This window comes from Pleurodeles waltl, chromosome 10 (assembly GCF_031143425.1).
Source record: "Pleurodeles waltl isolate 20211129_DDA chromosome 10, aPleWal1.hap1.20221129, whole genome shotgun sequence".
Taxonomy (NCBI): Eukaryota; Metazoa; Chordata; class Amphibia; order Caudata; family Salamandridae; genus Pleurodeles; species Pleurodeles waltl.
The window spans coordinates 850,367,773-850,389,703 of NC_090449.1; the positions used below are offsets into that span (position 1 = coordinate 850,367,773).

Genomic DNA, 21,931 nt, shown 5'->3' on the forward strand with positions numbered 1-21,931 from the left:
ATGGATTTGGGTATTTCCAGCTCATACTTCTTCACCAGGGGTCATATTGCTCCTTACAAATTTGATGGTAGGCTCCACAGAGAAGGAGGAGCTGAATGAGAGATTCCTATCAATTGCCAAAACATAGGCAGCCATGGCTCTTTTCTTAAGATCTTTTTTCCTGAAATTGAACACCTGTGCTTTTTACAATGCTCTGCTCAATGCTTCCACCTGTAAATTAACAAACAACTTCTCTTGCCATAGAAGACATGGTAGCACACTCTGTACTTAAAATCAAGTTTTATTTGGACACAGCCATCAGTATAGGAGTTCTGACCCTATCACACCAGCCTTCCTCTGGATAATTTTTGGTCAAAGAACATAATATTTTTTCATTTTTACCATCAACTTATAGATAGAAGTGACAGACTATGTTAATGAACCTTAACTGAAAAAATATGTTAAAATTAAAAACAAAATAAAGCAAATTTTAATCTCTATATCATTAGTAATGTGCAACGAAATGTATATTTCAGGGATATTATGTACAGGTGGGTAGTTAGAGTTAGGTTAGTATTTGCATAGGAAATGTCTTTTATGGTTTGCTAATAACTTTAGAGCAGTTTGGTGAATCTTCACAAAACTTTAGAAGAAGATTCTTTTTTTGTCCAGGTTCTTCATGGAAAGTTTCCAGATGATCCATCAAGCTGGGGAGTGGGGGTAAAGAGGAGGAACCCAAAATGCCAAATTCCCATGCATTTTTCTTAGGCTTTTCTAGGCAGCGCATTTATTCTTTAAAATTGCTTATTCATTCCTTACTAGGTGATTTCATACTATATAAATATTTAATTAATGCATTCTGAGGAGCTGGTGAACATCCAGTGTTAAATTTCTCTTTCAAAAATGTCAAGTCTGTCCTTACACTTTTTTATCCTTTGTACAACTGCTATTTAATTTCTGCTCACCACCCACTAGAAAGAAAACTTAAAAGAAATAACCTACTGGCAGACAATATTTACATGAATATGTTATCAGATTCCTAAAGCACAAATAGCATCACATGAGATGAGAATCATCATACTTGATAATTTAAAAATACAGACACCTCCTTGTCATAGTAACAGTATGTAGAGCACTCGAGTTTTATGAGCTCCAGTTCTCTTTGCCTCTGCAGTCATTGCCCACCACAGTGTCAATCCTGAAATGTGTTATCTAATTCTGACCACTTGTGAAATTCATCAAAGTCTCTGGCCACTGGAAAAGCATTTTCTTTATTGCTTTTTGCTCTTTTGTGCTCTACAATCCTCTTTTTAACAGGGAAGATACCACTTCCTACATACCATATTTTACGGAGAAATCCTTTTACAGAAATTGTAAATTTAATATTACAAGTGATGTGTTTCCTAATCTTAAACTCTTCCTTGTAATTTGGATTTTCAGTCACATTTTGTTGGTTTGATTTTTTTCATGCCTTGCAGACTAAACATCTGTAGAATCCCCCCTTTTGTCTTTGGCTATAATTCTAGATCCTTGTTTGGCTTCTAATCAGATTGCCTTTCGGGGGTCTAATTGGATAAATATAGACAAGTTGGTAACCACCCTGTTCTGTAGGCTCTCTTTACACTGTATAATTTTTCCAATTCATCTTCAAGATATTTTTGATCTTATTAGAGTCACAAGTATAGTTTGAGATTTGTTGAGCTTTTAGTATCAGAGATTTCCCGCATTGAGTCCTAGATCTCTCTTTTGCTGTTCATCTTCTTTGTTAAAAATATGCTGGGGGTATCCTCTTACTCTAATTCTCATCATCATAGTTGCTAAAAGTGACTAATGTGCACAGTATATAAATTGCATTTCAACTCAAAGAAAGTGCAGGGTTAATTTATAATCCTCCCACCCATTTTAGTTGTCTATGCATTTCTCTCAATTAATTCCTTTTCTAAAATGTGAATTCCTGTTGTCTTTGCGGGCTGATTTTTATATTGAGACTTTCAATATAATTAGTATAGATATTTCCTGAAATAATAGGTTGGACCCTAAAACGGAGGTTTGATTAGGACTGGGCCAAGTAGGCATCAGATGAAGTTAAAGTTCTTCTGCTATGAAGTCTGGTAAAGTTGCTTGGTTTTACCTGGCTATGCTCAGATGAAATTAATCCCACCCATTGTTGCTGTAAAGGAAGGATTTCCTACCACATTTTGGGGGTAATTTTTGCATGCAGCGCCGCCGTGGGGATTACGACCCCGCTCTCCTCCAGCTTTTACATGGTGGTAGCACTGCCATGAAGAGGCTGGCAGAGACAGGGTGCAGGAGGCCCCAGGAGGGCCCCTGCACTGCCCATGCACTTGGCAAGGGCAGTACAGGGGCCCCATGGCCAGCCCCGTCGCGCAATTAACTGTCTGCATTGTAGACCGTGAACAGTGCGTCAGGTGCTGGTGCACCCTATGCACCGTAACATTGCCGCCGGCTCAATTATAAGCCGCCGTCAATGTTGTAGGCAGTTCCCCACTGGGCCGCACTGATGGCAACCTGACCACTGGAGTTTGGCGGACGGCCTTTTCCGACCTCCTATGTCTCCTGGGTGGGACATCTCGGGGACAAATCTAGGTGAGCCAGCAGAAATTAATCCATTGACCTGGTGGGAATCTGGAACAGCAGAAGAGATAGCTGCCAAGAGGCATCAGTTCATCTTCTGCCTCTTATGAACTATCTATGGAGCAGGAAATGTACCCCACTTCACTTTATATGCTATGTTGTTGCGATTTTCATAGGAAACATTCTGCCTCTGTTATTGCTTTATAACACTTTCAGCAGTCTTATCAATTTTCCATGTGGTTTCTAGATTTACATAACTTTGGATACCAGAGACCTTTTCAGATTTTCAGTAGATGTGGTATTTTGAGACACTGACTATTTATGAACTTCATAAAAACAAGAAATTAATTGAAACTTGTTGCGTTGATTTTGTCTTGATGCACTAGTCTGCACACTTGTAAACTTAATGAACTTAAAACTAAATTTAATTAATCACTGCACTTATACTCTTGGCATATAACTAGATTTTCTATAGCACACTTTCATACTTTGTTTTTTTGCTTAGTTAAAAAAGTAAAGGATTTTTCTCACTTGAGTGGCATAGGCACTGGAAATAGGGTGTGAGGGCTTCTGCAGCTTCCCCCAAATAACCATGCTGGAGGTCAGAAGGTGAATAAGCAATAAAGATGGCTTTAAAATGGATTTGTAGTTTTTCACATTCAAAAACAGAGGTCAAATGTCACGCTAGGTTTCCTGATAAATTGCTACTTATTCTTTTCAAATGTAGATTGGTGTTTACTTTTCTTTCTATGACTGCAAAATTGGAGGAGTTTGTAAAGTTAACTTTCTGACAATCTGGCTGGGGTACAGGTAGGCTGGAGGATGTTAGTTTTTTTTTAACAGACAACATTTAAATATCGCTAAAATAACTGAACAAATATTTCAAAATATATCAGATGTTAGGAAAGCACAAATGAAGCACTATTCTTTGTAATTTTGAAGTGTGATGGAAACACATATTTTAAAATGACCAAACAAATCAAGACATTTTACTTGCTGATGTGCAAATGGTAAATATTTGCTGAAAACCAATTTTTACACATTATTGTTCATGTGCTATATAGTGTATCAGTAAAACTGCATGTCAGTGAGAATTTTGTGGCCATTTCAATATAAAATGGGCTGTCTATAAATGACGCTGGTCTAACACAGCATGCTTTAGTAATATATTTGTGACAGTGTGCTCCAAATGCACCACCAGCTACATACTACACCCTTACCACTCTCCTGCTGAATGGGCATGGCTCATTTGCTATACTTGTATTTTGTGTTTCTCTTCGATTTTTCGCAGTCCTTATGTCTCCACTGTTGTAACGTTGATGCCAGCATCCCCACTCAAAAGAAATGTTCCAGCATCACCGTTTAATTGTGGACATTAATGGTAGCTATAATATTGTTATGGTCATTTTCTGTATTCTACAGTTGCACCTGTCCACCTGAGTGGCATGGACCACAATGCACCTCCAAGTATGATGATTGTCGAGGGGGCTCCCAGGATCTCTGTGTGCATGGCATTTGTGAAGATGAGGACAGAGTGCAGCAGAATCAAGTAAGGAACTATGGGGGTTATTACAACTTTGGAGGAGGTGTTAATCCGTCCCAAAAGTGACGGTAAAGTGACGGATATACCACCAGCCGTATTACGAGTCCATTATATCCTATGGAACTCGTAATACGGCTGGTGGTATATCCGTCACTTTACCGTCACTTTTGGGACGGATTAACACCTCCTCCAAAGTTGTAATAACCCCCTATATCTGAATTTAATGTTATCAGTGACTTTTGATGGGGTTGTATCTCGTCAGTTGTCCAAAGATATTTTTTTAAACACTTGGGTTAACCTTCTGTTTTATAAATCCTATTTACAGTATTGGTTTGCTTTCCTTTTAAGAGCAGTATAGAAGAAGACAAGTACACAAATGGTTTAATGCCTGCTGAGAAGAAAAGGATACTGTATTCATTACATTGCCTAAGAATAAGAAATCTTTGATCTGATCAGAAGAGGACTGGACCTGCTGAACTGAAAAAGCCCTGAAAGACTAGATCTGTTCCCTCCTCTATCCAGGACAAAGAAGTGAACTCCACTGGTCATTAGGCTGACCACCTGTGTGGCTACAGGGAGACAGCTAGCTGCAAAAGGCCTTTTCCTGGAAGTACCCAGCTGACTAATGGCAACTGGGCCTCGACTGGACCCTGCTGTTGGCCTCTGCCTGACACCCAGTGATACTCCAAGTGCCTCCCCTGAGGTTTTGAGGGGCTTTAAAAATGTACTCCTGTAGTTAGTTGGGACTTAAATGACTAACTCAGATCTAAGGGCCTTGATTACTAATTTAGCGGTCTGACAAGCGGACTGCCAAAGCCGTGGGGAGGAGGCCACCATTAATCTGGTAGCCTCACGCCTGTCATATTACGATATTTTCACTGGGCTGACCGGAAGAAACATCATATTAGGATGTTTCCGCCGGTCAGCCGGGTGGAAACAGTGCGGTGGCACTGGCCAATACTGTCGCCATAGCAGGCAGTGCGGATTCTGAGAGTGCTAGCAGGGGGGCCCCTGCACTGCCCAAGACATGGTTGTGAGCAGTGCAGGAGCCCCCCTGTGTCCCCCAGCACTGACTTTCAGACAGCCTTTTCATGGCTGGTGGAAAGGGAAATCGTGATCAGCATGGCGATGCCGAACTCGGCTCTGCTGTGGCTGACCATGACTTCAACTGCTGCCAACCCGTCGGAATCCCTGATCCTGGAGGTGGCGGCGGTCTTTTGGTGGTCAGGATCATAATCTGGCGGTTGGACCACCAGGAGTGTGTCAGCCTACCGCCACTGCGAGCTTGTAGTTAGGCCCTAAAATTTAAAATCATTGACCAAGATGAAACTGGTTGTTGTATCAGATCTGTGGTCCGCAACGATTAGCGTCCAAATGCACCTAGGTCCAACTCTACTGCGATCATTGGCTATATTGGTGCTTTGTGCTTTTTTTCACTATTTCTACTTAAAACTTTACACATTTATGTCCCTGGTTCCTGTTATTGGATTTTTGTAATTTCGATTATTAGGTATTTTTATAATTTTGTTTATTTTATTTTACTCTAGTTATGTAACTTTATTTGGGACTTTCACTTTTGCTTTTAGTCCACATTACTGTTTTCGTATTGGGTAAATACTTTACAAATTGTTTTAAGTTAGGCCTGTATGTTCCCTACCATAGTTACCAGGCAGTTAAACTCAGGATAGTTTAATGACTTTCAGGGTTTACCTGACAAGGGTTTTGATTATTCCTGGCAGTGGACAGTCATCCTCCCCAAATAATGGCCCAATTTCAGCCATGAAGTGAATTTCTGTCCCCACTGGGATCAAGTGCAAATACCATGGTTGTGGGCACGACACAGCAAGTAAAGTAGCATGTGTGCTAAAGTGTCTTGAAATCAAAATGCATATGCTAAATTATGTGGTTGGTGTTATCTAGTCCTTTTACCATGGGGATGTTAGGGGCTGTCATCTGGAGTCTCCATAAGTTCGGTGCTGCCTGTTGTTACTGCTAACCTAGCCATTGACCTAATAGATTAGGCAGGGCTACTTTTGGAACTGGTGTACCTAGTACCAAGGGGCACAAGGGCTACTGATAGAATGTTTTTATCCTGGTTAATGGCAGAGTCTCTGTAGGTTTGTTGAATCTTGAAGCAAGCTTGGCTAGGGAACCTCTCTTGCTTTTGATTTTGGTTTTAGAGTCTTTTTGAGTGCTATTTGGGTGTATTTTACATCTCTTAGTTCCTAAGCTCCTCATTAAAAGTATCATGGAAATAGTGTAGGGATACAGGCGTTCAGAATCTCTGATCATGACTGCTATTCTTGCACCAAATTCAAATGATTATGACTTTTCTCCTCAGAATGTTGAAACAATGTGGATTTGGAGAGATGTGGTCCTTTATCATTACCTTTCCCTAATTCTAGAGAGAAAACTGCTAAAATTTTCTGCCTGTTCTGACGAGGTAGAAAGTGTCAGTCGGATGGACGCTTGGAGTGGGTGGGATGGCCTGGGGTGGGGATGAAGAGTTTCGGGGAAGGCTTGAGCCTGTCCTGGCAGAACATTGCCTACTCCCTCTTGACTGCTACAAGGATGAGGCAGGGGTTGGACAATGCTGATACTGCTGGTACTCTCAGTCCCTGCTCCTGCAGCATTGTAAAGACTTTGATATCTCAAGGACTGGGATTGTAGGGTGCAAAGTTTAACAGATGCAGAATTTCCCTTGGAGTAATATCACTTGTTGAAATAACACATCGTAAAATAAGGGTATGAGTGGCTGCTATTGCTTAATACACCAGCTTACCTACAGCAACACAGAAAAAGCATTTACTGTTTACAATTTACTTGGGTCTTTATACTTTATTACAAAACACTGTATTTTGTTTAGAGTTATACCATTAAAAAAATCAAGGCTCTCTGCTATATACTGACTGCTGATTATATGTAATATTTAAAAGCATACAATTGATGGAATCCTCTATATAAATCTATCTAGATATTGGACAGCTGCGCAAGAACATCTTCCTTTTAGCTCCTACCTGCAATGAGCATGGAAGCAGGAGGCCAGTGTGCTAGCCGTTCCCTACCTCTTAGACACAGGCATATGGGTGGCAACTCCTCTGGCTGACATTTTCTTCTGTTCCCTTTTGTGTCTTGGGATGGGGTCCATCAGGCATTGTGTTTGTGTGGACCACAGAGGATGGGGTTCCTAGGCCAAAAAGCCTCCTGGGAAGGGGACACCTCACACACCCGCTCACCATTTACAAATGATAAATGTTTTTTTTTGTAACCAAGAAAAGCTTGACCCTTCTCGAGGGAAATCTGTAAAACTATAGTGGAGTACCACATGCTTGGTTTCACCATTTGAATTTTGAAAAGGGGCACATCTTAAAATAGGCATATTTTAGGCCCCATTGGTATGATTTTCTTCTTCTTACTCTTGTTGTGCTCCTCATGGTCCGGCCTAGGCACCAGGGGCATTTGCACCAGGCCTCTTGGTATCTAAAGGGGTGCATTTTGCAAAGAGATGGATTTTCTGGCTCTTTGCACCACTCATCTTCTCTGTCTGGCTCCAGTTGCTGCTGCTGATGGGGGACTCTTATGCAGCTCCTCTGAAACCAGCTAACAAAACCCTTCCCTGCCGCACTCCCCAGGCCCTAGAGACTCATGGTAACTGGAAGGGTACTGGAGGGTCAGTGGAATAGTGGAACACCGTGCCTTTTCCCCCAACTGGTCCACAGGGCCATTAGGGCAGCACAACCAGCCCTCTAGAAGCCCATCCTCGTCCTGGGGGTCAGCTAGAGCCAATGTCTTTATTCAATCCTTGCAGGGCTTCAGGTGCTTCCTTCTTGTAGCTGGGCATCCTTTACTTCATCATCACCTCCAGGTCCAAGGTCTTCTCAACTGTCTCTCCCTTGTACAGGGTGGGGGTGGAATTTGATAGGGGCCAAGCAGCTCTGGCCAATCCTATGACCCCACAATGTCCCTCTACCCCTGTCCAAGCCCTCCTGCACAGTATTCTAGGACAATTGAAAATGGTGAATTCTAGTTTCCTACTAAGAACTTCTCTGAGGGCCTTAGCTTTGTTCCTAGCTGACACCATTACCCAATCCCTTACCAAAGGCTCTATAAAACTGTGTTAGCTCCAGAGATGTGGGTTCCTTCCTTTGTGCCAGTGGGCCTGGGCTGTGCCAGCTCAGGTGCAGTGTCAGAAGCTAATTAGCAGATGCAAATTTGCTCCCAAACACTTCATTCCCCTGAAACTGAGTCAACCACTGTTGATTACCCTTTTGTTAAGGAAGCCTTAGATCTCTCAGTTGGAGTTGATAGTAAATAACAGTCAGAGGGACAATGGCTTGGAATTTGATTATGAGCTGAGCCAAAAAATATGACAACTCTTGAAATCGCATAAGATGTGTTTTATTGGGGACTGCAAATTCAAACTCAATGTACATATTCTACTGCAGTTTGATAACTTGCTGTATTTTTTAGGCATAAGTAGAGCAAAACTGTACTTTAGGGCTAGTTTCATCTATGTGTAAAAAAACACCACAGATGTTCCAGCTATCAATACAGACTTACGCTATGAAAGCCTGCCCATATAAGGCATGACCCAGATCAGTACCAACCCTTTCAGAGTCCCTTCTGTGATAGGCTGCCTGTGCGAAGATACCGGGCTGTGCACAACAGTAGCTCCTCTCATTCAGGCCACAGATGTCCACACACGTGAGCTCTCCTGTTCAGATGTAACCAGGCCACAGCCTCTTAATCAAGCTACACAACAGTGGCCTTATTGTAAATGGTGGACAATGGCAGTTAACACTTAGTCCAACTACCGTAAATATATCATGATCGAGACCCAGGAAGTGCGACTCGCTCACAGTAAAAGTACAAAAATCAGATAGCAATTTGTGAAAAATCCTGCAATTCATTTGCAACAGTGTTCACCTTCTGTCTGAAGTATCCTTGCCCTAAAGAGCCCACTCCTTTCTCTATTCAAGCAGATGTTCTCATGCATAATGATAAATTATAGTGTAATTTTGCATAAGAGTAAATCACTTTGCAAGCGTAATTCTCAGTTGATGAACACAAAATATGATTTCACACTTACAAAACAAGCCATTTGAGAACCAGTGTTCAATGAAAGTGCTCAAATAGCATTGAGAACTTGTCTCTTACTGATCTAAATGATTAGCCCCGGGAAGGAAGATTGTAAAGATGGCACTGGGGCTAAGATCATGAAACCTGACTCTTAAATCTATGTGCATCCATATGACAGACTAACATGTGCAGATTGTGCTTAATTTAAGAGTGCTAAACCACTTTTATAAGTCAGAAAAAAACTGTCAATGACTCCCAGAAGTACACAAATGTCTATTTGATCAGACAGATGTATTTAACACATGCAGAAATGTGACACAACCCGCATTTGCACTTGCAATCTTTTTTTCTCAGTCCCGAAAATGTTTTCTAGTATAGAAACCCCTTCTACTACACCGTCGTTAGTTTTGGAGGTGCTGCCTGGCTTTTTAAAAAAAAAAATTTATAAAGAATTTTTATTGGTTTTGCAATTGAATAAAATAATACAAAACAAGCCAAACAGTTTTATACAGAAATAACAAGGCGCCAACGGGCACCAAACAGTGGTCAAATCCAGTGCCCCAGCCAACACCCTAAATAAATAGATTGTACATGTCAATATCGACGTATCGCGTGTGTGCCCCATTTCCACCAGAGGAAATAGAGGAATGTGTGTGGATTCTACCTCCCATTGTGTCGGTCTGCGGCATCAGGGGTTAAATTGTCATGCCTTCCCACCTCCCCCAGATCTTGTGGTATTTATTCGGGCACCCTCTAGCCTCATATACGAGCTTCTCACATTGGGCACACCAATCCATCCCTCTCTTCCATTTGGTCAGGGCCGGTGCCTTATTGGCTTTCCAGTCCGCCACGATATCTCTTTTAGCCACTAGCTGCCTGGCTTTTTACATTTAAAAAATGCATTTGCTCCTGCCTATGACAGGAGTATGGTCTTTGATGTTCACCAACTTGAACAAGTGGACCGACCGATAACTGTGCACAAACCACTACCACGTAGTAATTTATTTGCTCACACAATATGCAAACAATACATCAACATTTACGTTATAAAATACTGTTTGCAAGGGCAAAAGCCTACCATTCTTGATTCTGTAAGTTGGCAGTGAAACTTTACACTTGCAAATGATGTTTTAGACACAAAAAATCATTTATGAAAATGGCAAATAGTATTTACTTATGGGATGAGTAGGTGGTTCCACCTTGCTGTCAACTACGGCGACAGCAGCTAGAACACTCCCCAGTTCATCTATTAAGAGGCCTTTTACACATAATATTGTATTAATTTTTTGAAATACTTTAACTCTTCCCCTACAGAGGAACACCACATGTCTAGATTCTACTCCCTGTGCAGACCCTGTTCACCCTTATCCTTAAAGGAACTGACCTAACACCTAACTTTAGAAGGTATTCGCGGGGTAAAACGAAAAGCCCAGTATGTTCAAACTGGTTAATAGCAGAGTAGCACAAACCTATCATACAAATAGCTTGCAGTGGATATGCCCTCGATCTATTCATCCATCTCTTGGGACAGGGCTTCCTGACTGGTTGAATTGAAAAAATGGCACAGTCTGACTTAGAAACCTAACCTTAGTTTAAGAAGTCATATATAACCTGCAGTCCAGCACTCTATTCCCAACTGGTCCCACTAAATACAGGCCTCTTCTTTTTTTTAAGAGCAAATATACAGACCTCTACTTTGAGGCTCTGGAATAAAGAAGCCTCTCGCTCAGAATGCCAGAGCAAAAACTGTGCCACTCATCCTTTTCCTTAAGCATACAAAACACACAGACCAGAAAATAAAAGGCACTGTCCAATCACATAGCTGAATTAGCTGAGGTACCCTCATTCACTTCAGCCATTCAAGGACGATCACTCAGACATTCAGCCAATCCGTTCAGGGTTCGTTCTTAAGTGCAGCTGACCTATACTTACACAGACCTACGCATGGCACATTACACCCGCCCTTTGATGCTCATTTGCTCAGTGCAGAAGATACACGTTTCACAAAGTTCATCCTCTGAGGAAACAAGCATTGGCAATGCCAAGGCACCTGCATTTCAAGGTGAGAAAAGCTCTGTTGACAGTTACCTGGAGTAAGTCACCTACAGTAGGAAGAGATTGAATGAGTGCATTTAGCAGGGCTGAGAGTCACCAATGTGATTAGGCCTTGAATGGACTAGAGAAGCTACCACTCCTAGTGACAGATGGCTCTGTGCGCAGCAGGGAACTACTCTGCCACATCACAAAAGCCAAACTATAAAGTCAGTAGCACAATGTAACCATCTGCAAAAGCTATGACTATAATTGTTCACATGAGCTTTCACAATAGGCAGCTAAAGATATCTGTGATCATATGCTAAAAAGCTGTGCATTCAGACAACGGAAAATAATCTGGGTGCCAAAAAGACAGGCAATAGTTCTTAAAACTGGCCCAGATTTTCAAGAATTCTAGGTCTATAGTAGGATTCTGTTGGACCTGGCCCTTTTACAGGGTCATTCCCCAGACTTTTTGCTTTTGGCCTCCTTATTTTTCTTACCTTTTCACTGCTAACCAGTGCTAAAGTGCATGTGCTCTCTCTTACAAATTTGGTATGATTGGATTATACCTAATTGGCATATTTAATTTACCTATAAGTCCCTTGTAAAGTGGTATCCCTACACCCAGGGCCTGTAAATTAAATGCTACTAGTGGGCCTGCAGCGCTGCTTGCGCCACCCTCTGAAGTGGCCTGTCAAACCTATCTAAGGCCTGCTAGCACAGACCCTGTTACGCAGTTTCCTGCCACAGGGACCTGGCATCTAAAGTTACTTGCCAGGCCCAGAACTCCCCTTTTACTACATGTAAGTCACCCCTAAGGTACGCCCTAGCTAGCCCTCTGGGCTGGGTGCCATGTATGTAGAAGGCAGGACATGTGCCATGTTGCGTGGCCTGTCCTGGTAGTGACAAACAGCCTAACTTGGTGTCTCACTGCTGTGAGTGCTGCCCTCTCATAGAATTGCATTGGAAATACCCTGCCTTATGTGTAAGGGGTATTATCTGATTTATGAGGGGTAGCGTAGGCATGTTTGGTATGGTTGTGATAGTGGTAAGAAATGCTGCTTACTGGTGTAGGTGTATTTTTTATTACTATCACAGAAATGCCACTTCTAGAAAGTGTGCATTTATCTGTGCTTATGACTTTGGAGTTTTTCAGCTTGTCTTCAATCAACATCTGGGCAGACTGACAGTTGGGGCTTTGTGCATACTTCTCAGACAGCCTGAACACAGGGAGGGTGGAGGTGACACAGAGGTGCATCTACATATTGTAAAGCCTTCCTGGGCTGAGAGAAGGGAGAGGCGGGGCACACCTGCATTTGTAAAGACTGTGCCCTGGCCTCACACAATAGGGTCGTTAACCCCGCACTGATGTTTGGAGCCTGTGCTGAAAGGAGAGAGGGGGCACTCCCAGAACCAGTTGTAACTGGCTGGAACCTCCTCTCCCTACCATTGTGAAACACTGTAAGAACTGACTATAAGTACAGGGGAATTTTTCCTACAATTTGAACACTCATGGAACTTGAAACTGGACACAGAACGCTGATGAATTGACTCACCAGGAAACCACCTTGGACTGCTGCTGCTGCTGTGCTGACCTGTGACCTGCCTGGTAACTAGAAGGACTGTCACCATCTGCAACCCTTGAGCTGGCCAGTAGCTGGGCCCACCAGCCTGTGCTCCCTTGTTTCCTAGTTGCTCCCAGGGGCAGGGTGCTGTGCCCCTGACCCCTGTAAGGATCTCTGTAGGCTCTTGAACTTGCTGAAGAAAATATCACCACCGCAGCCCAGGCTGCAAGCTTGGCTTAGCGCTGTAAAAAGTGCTTTGTTTTTCTTCCAGAAATCACTGCTACAGCCCGGATTGCTGGGCTCTACTTAGTACGAGGTCCGCGCTAATCCAAGTGCCCCCGGGGCACGAAGATACACCAACTGGAGCAGGCGTGCTCCTAACGGCGCCCCCGGGGCACGGTCCGCTCCCAGGAGCGCCTCCGGGGCACCAGCCGCCTCCTCTTTCTGTGGAAGCGTCCTGGCGGCTGGGAACAGCTTCCAGCACTTGCGCATCGCTTCAGTGCGAGTGAGTGTCTCCACTCACCAGGATCGTCCAGCAGGACTCGGGGAAGGAGCGGGGAGCGCCCCTTCTCTGGTCTCTGCCCCAGGAGCAGTACGTTCCTTTTTCGTACTTTTCTCCTTTTTCTTCACGCCGGCATTTTTTTTCTCAGCCGGAATCGGGAAGGGAGACCTCGCCGGAGGTCCCTTCCCACCTTTGCCCTATAACTGTCGCGGGGTCGCGCCCGTCCCTCACCCCACGAACAGGGTGTGAGGAGGCCCCCTGTTTTGCACACAGGAGCGCCGGGGGCCCCCGTGCTCGTTTCTAGGCATTGGAAGTGCCTCTTCCACCAGCAGGCAGGTACTCTTTAGGAAAGCTAGGCTCTAGGAGCCTAATACACACTTGTGGATGTTTGCTATTTCCTACCTGTTTATTGGTTCTACATATATGTGCTAATGTTCCTTTTATGGGCATGTCTAGCTGATATGTATTTATATGACTTGTGGCATACTCTCTAATGTTCCTTTTATGGGTATTTAGGAATTGTTCATGACAAGTGCATATATCTTTTACTCTAATTCCTGACTACTGCTTATGTTGCAGAATCCTGAGTACTTACGTGTTCTAAAGTGACAACTGCATATACTTGCAGAGTATTAGTAACTTGTGTAACATTCTGACAACTGCTAAGGTAGCAGGGTATTACTTACGTGTAATGTTGGTCTAATTATGTTTTATGCAATACAGATTATTTTTACATAGCTCAGTGTTGTGTTTACTTTGTGGTGTACATTTTGCGTCACGTGTGTTGTGTGTGTTGTGCAAACGCTTTACACATTGCCTCCAGGTTAAGCCTGACTGCTTGTGCCAAGCTACCAAGGGGGTGAGCAGGGATTCTCTTGGACGTGTAACTCCCTAGCCCTGACTAGAGTGGGTAGGTTCTGCCTGGCTGAGGTGCATACCCTAGTCAACCAGAAACCCCATTTCTAACAGATTCTATATACATTGATATCTAGTTTCTTTGAACATATTTTAAATACTTAAAAATATAAACTTCAAACGTACTAACAATCCCTTTCCTCTGCTATTGGATGTCCCTTATTGAGTTCTTGTCATTGTTATCTCTTTCGGAATTACCTAGGGTGCAAAAAAGTACAAATTTTAGTAAAATTGTAAATGTTTGTTGGAAACCAAAACAGAGACCAGATTAACATAATTTTTTTTTTCAATTTGCAGACAGCAGTTTGTAAACAAGTTTTTTTCTACACCATCTTATCCTTATATTTCTCAAATGGTGGCTTATTTGTGCATCTGCCTTCGGACACACATTTAGACCCCCCTCACTAACACACCCATCATGCACTTCATTCACTTCATGAGGGAAAGTTAAAATGTGATAGTTCGGCAAGTGGTCTCTTGAAAGGCCCTCTAGACAAATTCACTTCTTTTTAGGTTGAGCGTACGGTCTAATGTATACATTTAGTATACTTCTTTGTGAGCTTAATTCCCCATCCACTCCTTTCATTTGTTTGTTTCAGTGTCCTTTAAAAATCTGTCCTTGCTAGTGGTCAATGCTTCCTCTTTGTCTCTCCCATGGAGCACCGGCCAACTACTGTATCCTTGCGCTTTGTCTGTTCATCTGGTGTTTGCTACAACTACTTTCTTCATAGATTCCTGCTGGTGCTAGTGTATGCATTGAGTTCACTTATTCTCCCAGTGCAGTCTACAGACGCAGGAATGCAGCCTCCGAGCCTTCGTATCACTGCTCCAGGCTTCCCTATTAAAACAGGCTTGTAAAGATTGTCCTTTTCTCCTCATACTTGCCCAAGAGTGTCCACTGCGTGCTATTAATTGACTTGTTCGAGGCAGGGCTATTTATTTTATTTCCACACCCGACATTAACACTTTTGAAATCCTCTGCTTTCTTGCCCCTTTCCCCTTTTTGACAGTGCAGGGCACATAAACCACACACCCCACCTTTCTCCACAATCAGTATTTAGCTGAGGATGCCACACAAGGCTGACATTAATGAGTGAATACTGGCACTGCACAGTGCTGGTCAGAGGAATGGAAAAACAGAGCGTGCTTTCTCTGGGAAAAATAAACATTAACACATGTTCGGCCACAAAATATAGTTAGTGTTCTTCTTCTTACAGCTTTTTCAGGAGAATACATTGTTTGTGGGCAGGGTCATCTCGTGGTGCTGTCAATAGGCGTTCATGTGAGCCACAACCAGCGATGTAGAATTTACAGCAGAGTGCTAATCTTTGGAATGCAGCATCCAGATCAGAGGTGTGCTATCAATCCAGGCAGGGCTCTTTATTTAGTTTCCACACACCGCCTGTGGCATTACCCTGCAACTTGAGAGGGCGGGGAGCAGAACAGGGAGGACTGCAAGGCACTGCCCTTTTATTTAGGATTAACTGGACCCGAAGGTACTGGACCTCGTTACATGAGCACCAGCTACAATTACACATTAATATTTTTAAAGCACACGGAGATTATATGATTTTTTCCAGCATCACAGGATGCTGAGCGAAGCCGAGACTCGTTTTTTGGGGTATTGTGTTAGCCGTCCAGCAACTCTGATGGTGGGGCGGTGAAAGTGGTATACTATTGTAATTAGCATGGTATATTAAAATTTGGATGCTAAATTCAGATAGAAGAAGAAGGTAAATGGAAGTGCTTTACTTATATGCAGGGCCACTGGAATTATGTGGCAGGAGAGGACCAAATTATGAGGCAGGGCTGACCAATTTATGTGACAAGAAAGGTCCATCTGTGCATTTATGATGCCAACAGCTCAGACTCTCACAAGAGCGAGACCTTTTGCATTGCAAATGCTTGTTAATTTTTTTCGGAAGCTGGGAGCTACTGACGTCAGCAGGTCTTCTCCCAGCTCCTGGGAGCCTCGCCTACTTCAATAAGAACTTGGAGCTAGACTGCGCAGCACTAGCAAGACACTCTGTAAACTCGCAGGACACTTTTGTGTAGGGAAAGTGCACAATGGACAAAAAGCTCAGCACAGACTTGCAAGTACCCTTTAGTGCATTGGGGCCTATCGTTTCAGAGAAATGTAGTGGCAAGTTTTAGGACTATTGTTGCTAAATGCATAACAAAGGGATTTTGTTTAAAATCATGTTATATGATTCCTACCGTCCATTGTAGCTGTTTGAGCGCACCACCGCTCATTGTACTGTGACTGATTTAGAGTTATGTACAATGTTTATTTTAGATGCTTGATATATTTGCAGAGTGTGCAGTAACACCCACAATAGTTGCATTTCTGGGGATGTGGAAGACCCAGGATGCACACGCATTGACGACTGTTTTTTTCCCTCCCAGATGTTCTACAGGATGACAATTTTTGTAGGGCGGAAGTATGGTGACCTCATTACAAGGATGCCGCCGTGAAAGCGTCATTTAATTCTCTTTGTGCAGGGGTGTTTGCTTTTTCTTTGAGGTCATGGCAGGGACAGCTGTTTTACTACATTCCAGGCTTTTTAAGCAAGGCTATGAAATCTCTAGCATGCTAGTTGCAGATAGATGAGCAGCTGTTCCGAGTAACATTGCTTGTGAGCATACAAAAATATGTCAGACATTATTTTGACACATTGACTTTTTCGGTGCAGCCTATAAACAGTTTTTTTTAGGCCTCACCTTCAGACACCTTTGTTTGTAGTCTGCTGTTGATGACCTAATGGTTAGGTTATAATACATAGAGTGGACTTTAGGTCTGCCCATTACCTATCCTTGTTTACAGTAGCGGTTGGTGAACTTTGAAAGTGATGGAGCGTAAAACCAAATCCTGAACTAACTGTGCAAGCATGACTGTCAGACGGTGGGGCGCGGTGTGTTTCCTCTTAAGAAAATTATTTTAAAAATAAGAGTTAAATAGCACATTTTTCAGCACAGTGCCACTCTCTCAACCATTCTGTTCAGTGTCTGACACTGTAATATTGGTAGAAGTGAACCTGGAGTATGCAAAGAGTTAGAAATTAGGCAAGTAATAGCAGTGTAGTTGTAAATGGTTAGGAAGGCAATGTCACCCTCTGTTGGACCTGGCCCTTTTTACACGGTCATCCCCAATCTTTTTGCCTTCCTCCTCCTATTTTTTCTGACATCTGTTTGGTGGCTTTAGGACTCTGGGCACTCTATCACTGCTGATCAGTGCTAAAGTGCATGTGATCTTCTTAACTTGGTATGATTGGCTTACACTTGATTGGCACATTTACTTTACCTGTAAGTCCCTAGTACAGTGGTATCCCTATACCCAGGGCCTGTAAATTAAATGCTGCTAGGGGGGCTCCAGCACAGCATGTGCCACCCACAGAAGTAGCCTGTAAAACGTGTCTCAAGCCTGCCACTGCAGAGCCTGCATGCTCAGTTTACTGCCACATTGGCTCGGCAAGTCCAACTACTTGCCCAGGCCTAAACTCCCTTTTTACTACACCTAAGTCACCTCTACAGTAGGCTCTAAATAGCCCTATAGGCAGGGTGCGGTGTATGTAGGACATGTGTCTGGTTATGTGGCTGCCCTAGTGGTGACAAACAGCCTATTTGTTTTCTCTCTACTGTGAGCACTGCTCCTCTCATAGGAGCCAGTGCTGGAGGAGAAAGGGGACATTCCTGGAACCAGTTAGTGCTGGTTGGAACCACCTCTCCCCCTATGTGGAAGCTGTGCAAAATGAGGATAAGTACAGGGGGTTGTCCCCCACATTTGTAGAGCACTTTTGGATTTGGGACCGAACCCTTGCCTGAGAGACTGCCTGACTGCACAAAAGACTCATCTGGACTGCTCTTCTTTTGTTGGCCTGCTGCCTGGTGTTTTCTGGGTGGCCTAAAGTACTCATCTGGATTGCATTTCTGTATGTATCCCTGCTGCCAGCCTTTCACCTTACTCTGGACTGCCAAGGCTCTGTGGGGCAGCTAGAAGGAACCGCCACATGAATTTCTTGCTGTGTGCTGGCCTGCCTGCCCCTTGGTGTCCCTTCCAGTGCCTCCCGAGGAGCACAGCAGCACGTGGGGAGCACTGCATCCTGCTCCTTGGCCTTTTCTCCAGAATTAGTGCATGAGGAGCACCTTCATTTTTCTTATACATCTCAACGCCTGGTGAGCATATGGTGTGCGCGGAATTTCAACTCTTGGAATTTAAGAGGTGTTGCGTGGTGCTCTGAGGCAGCCACAGGATACAAGGTGGCTCCTGCACGCTCCATGCTGCTGCTCTTGCTAGGTGTGCGTGGTGCATTTGATGCTGCTCTTCGGAACCCCTTCAATAGGGCCCTGCCAGTGGACTGGTGTGTAGAAACCGTGCCGCACAACCCTCCTTCCCTGGGGTCCAGTTGCTGACCCAGGCTGAACCGGCCCATTGTCTGCTCTGCTGCGATCTGCCCAGGGAAACACACAATGGGGGGACTCGCACTGAGGCACGTGATGGTGAACCTCCTTCTTCTTCCAGAAGCCTCCCTTTGGTCATGGAGACCCTCTCCCCTGCACAGCGGTCGTGTCCAGAGCTGAACCGCGGTGGGGGGGCTCACTGTCGGAGATCAGGGGAGATCTGGTCTTGGTGCACAGCGGTCATTAGAACCTCGAATACACTGCAGCGTTTCCCAGGAGCCGTAGGGCAATCCACCTTGCCAGTCACTGCATGGCCGTTCTCAGGTTGCTGACCTGGCACGTAGGAGGCGCGGGAGAAGACTATGCAAGGTCTTCCTGCAGATTTCTGTAGTGGGCACCCCATTCCCCTGAGTAAAGGCATACCTTGTGGGTGCATTTTTCTATGGACTTGCTGGCAGGGTGGGCAGTCACCCTGAAGTAACCATAATCATTATAGACAGCATTCAGGGAACCCTGCAGCCTCTGGCTAATGTACATTACTGCACATTTAATACTAAAGGCGTAGGATCTCTGGATCTGTGAGGTAATGCAGAGACTCACTACCTCTGAGAATACAGATGGTGTGTAATGTTCAAGTAATAAGCTGCGTATTCCAGGGATGATGAATAATCTGTGTTTTCTCTAACCCTTTGTATTTGTCCTGCATCTCATGACCTGAGGTTACGTGATATGTTGTCTTTGTCCTGTTGGGGAGATGTACATAGGTTCAGGGTCTGCTGGGTATGTTGAGGGAGGGTGTGTTTGTTATGACATGTGCAATAAGGAGACTTTTCCTTCTTGTTGGCTCTCCTGGGAATGTCTCATTTTATGTTCATTCATTATGTTGTCTTGGGATAACTCCTGGTGGCCTGCCACTCTCGGAGCCACTCCGACTCCCACCAACCATCCACACAACCTAGGATTCATCTTGGACTCCTCATTATCCATGACCCAGCAAGTCAACACTATCTCCTCCTCCTGCTTAAACACCCTCTGCATGCTCTGAAAGATCTCCAAATGGATACCCACTAAAACCAGAAGAACAGTCACCCAAGCCCTCGTAAGCAGCAAACTGGACTACGGCAATGCCCTCTACGCAGGAAACATGGCCAAACTCCAGAAGAGGCTGCAACGCATCCAGAACGCCTCTGCACGCCTCATCCTGGACATCCTCCGCCACTGCCACATCACAGACTACCTGAGAAACCTGCACTGGCTCCCAGTCAACAAGAGAATCACCTTCAAACTCCTCCCCCACGCTCACAAAGCACTGCACAACACTGGACAAGAATACCTCAACAGACAGCACTCCTTCCACACCCCGACTCAGAATCTCCGCTCCTCAGACCTCGCCCTCGCAATCGTCCCATGTGTCTGCAGAAATACAACCGGCAGCAGATCATTCTCGCACCTTGCTGCCAAAACGTGGAACACCCTTCCCACCCACCTGCACCAAACCAAAGACTTCCTTACCTTCAGGAAACTTCTCAAGACCTGGCTGTTCGAGCAGTAGCAGCATCCTCCCCTACCCCACCCTCCTTTCTCCCCCCCTCAGCGCCTTGAAACCCTCATGGGTGAGTAGTGCACTTTACATATTCCCGATTGATTGATTGATTGATTGATTGGCATTCCTGATAATATGGTTATACTGACATGTGTATTTTTGGTGATAAGGACAACCTCACTACTGCTGGTGTTGCAGAATACTAATAACTTATATTTTTACCTGACTACTGCTTGCTTTTGCAGAGTACTAGTAACCTATGTAATGTTCTTACGACTGCCTGTGTAGCAGGGTTACTGATACATGTCATGTTTGGTCTAATTTATCAGCAATACAGTTTATTTTTATGTAACTTGTAGCGTTTCCTTTGTGGTGTATTTATGGGGTCACATGTGTAGTATGTGTTGTGCAAACTCTTTACACATTGCCTCTGCAATAGGCCTGACTGCTTGTGCCAAGCTACCCAGGGAGTGAGCAGGGGTTATCTTGGGTGTATAGCTCCCTCATCCTGATTAGACTGGTGGTCCCTGACCGGCTTAGGTGCCTACCCTAGCCAACCAGGAACCCCATTTCTAACACCCTCCTTCTCTTGAGCAATCTATTCCTTTCTCTTTGATTCTTATCCTCTATTCAAATCTTTCTATTTGTTCTCTGCCTCTCTCCACTGGTTAATTCCACTTGTTTACCTCTCCCTCTCATAGATTAGGCAATACCACATAGACATACGTCAGGGCATTTCCAATGCAATCCTATGAGAGGAGCAGTGCTCACCGTAGAGAGAAAAACTGTAAAGTGATGCACTGAGAAGTTGTGTCAGTGTCCATTCACTCTAGACTAGATGCTAAAACCTAGCATGTTTCCATGTTTGAAGAAGTAATCTCTCATTATGGTATGTTTTAGAGTCTAAACTAATAGTTTACATTGAGACAATATTGAATTTTTAATGAACAGTGTTTTAAATTCATGTGCAGAAGTAGAGAAATTCAGTTCAGTGCCACACTATTTGAAATGTATTGACTAAGTTATTTCATTTTAAAGTTACTGTGACATGAATGTTAATGAAGGTTATTAATGCTGAATGTATAGCTTGCGTATTAAAATGTGTATTATTTGAATCATTAGTGTGCTGTTTTAATTCACTTGGATAAGCCTAAGCGAGGCCTCCTAGGCACTGTATTCTTGACTGTGGAGAAACTGTCAAGTTATCTTGCTAACGTGTACCTTTCTTTCAGACTTCATTCTCATTAGAAACTTTGCTTGGTAATAGATGTCTATTGTCTTACACATAGATAGTTTGTACATTCAACCTTAATTTGGGAACATTTAGGGATGTTGACTGACAATATATAGAATAGTTGCCTTCCCACATGGAAGAACGCTGATGGACACCGTTCTCATCACAAACGTGGGAACGGATGTGGATGTTTCAAGTTGGAGTCGTATGATCAGTTTCTACTGGCTGTTGCCCCTTCTACGTAAGATGGACTGACAATCTGATTAATCAACTTGCCCTATGAACTTTAATGTTCCGTTCCCCAACTAGACTTTGGTCAGGTTCCCTAAAGAATCCCCACAGATTTCTTTCCACCTATCTTCAGATGCAGAACTCTTTTGGATCCTGAGAGGTATTCCCCTCTCTGCCCTTGCCCCTTGAAATGCTGTGCTGAAACCTATACATTTTATTTCCCTTAACCTCAAAAAGACTCTCAACCAAGCTTTTAAATGCTGATGCCTTCTTTTCTTTTTATTTACCTTTTGCTCGCTTTAGTTAGTGA

General features: G+C 43.8%; 1 protein-coding gene across 1 annotated transcript in view; it reads left to right on the forward strand.

The window, feature by feature from the left end:
• CUBN (cubilin) overlaps nucleotides 1-21,931 on the forward strand; it is a 1,111,275-nt gene that overhangs the window by 43,987 nt on the left and 1,045,357 nt on the right. The window contains exon 7 of the mRNA XM_069211549.1: nucleotides 3,997-4,123. Coding sequence (XP_069067650.1) covers nucleotides 3,997-4,123 — 127 coding nt within the window. The remainder of the gene's footprint in view (nucleotides 1-3,996; nucleotides 4,124-21,931) is intronic.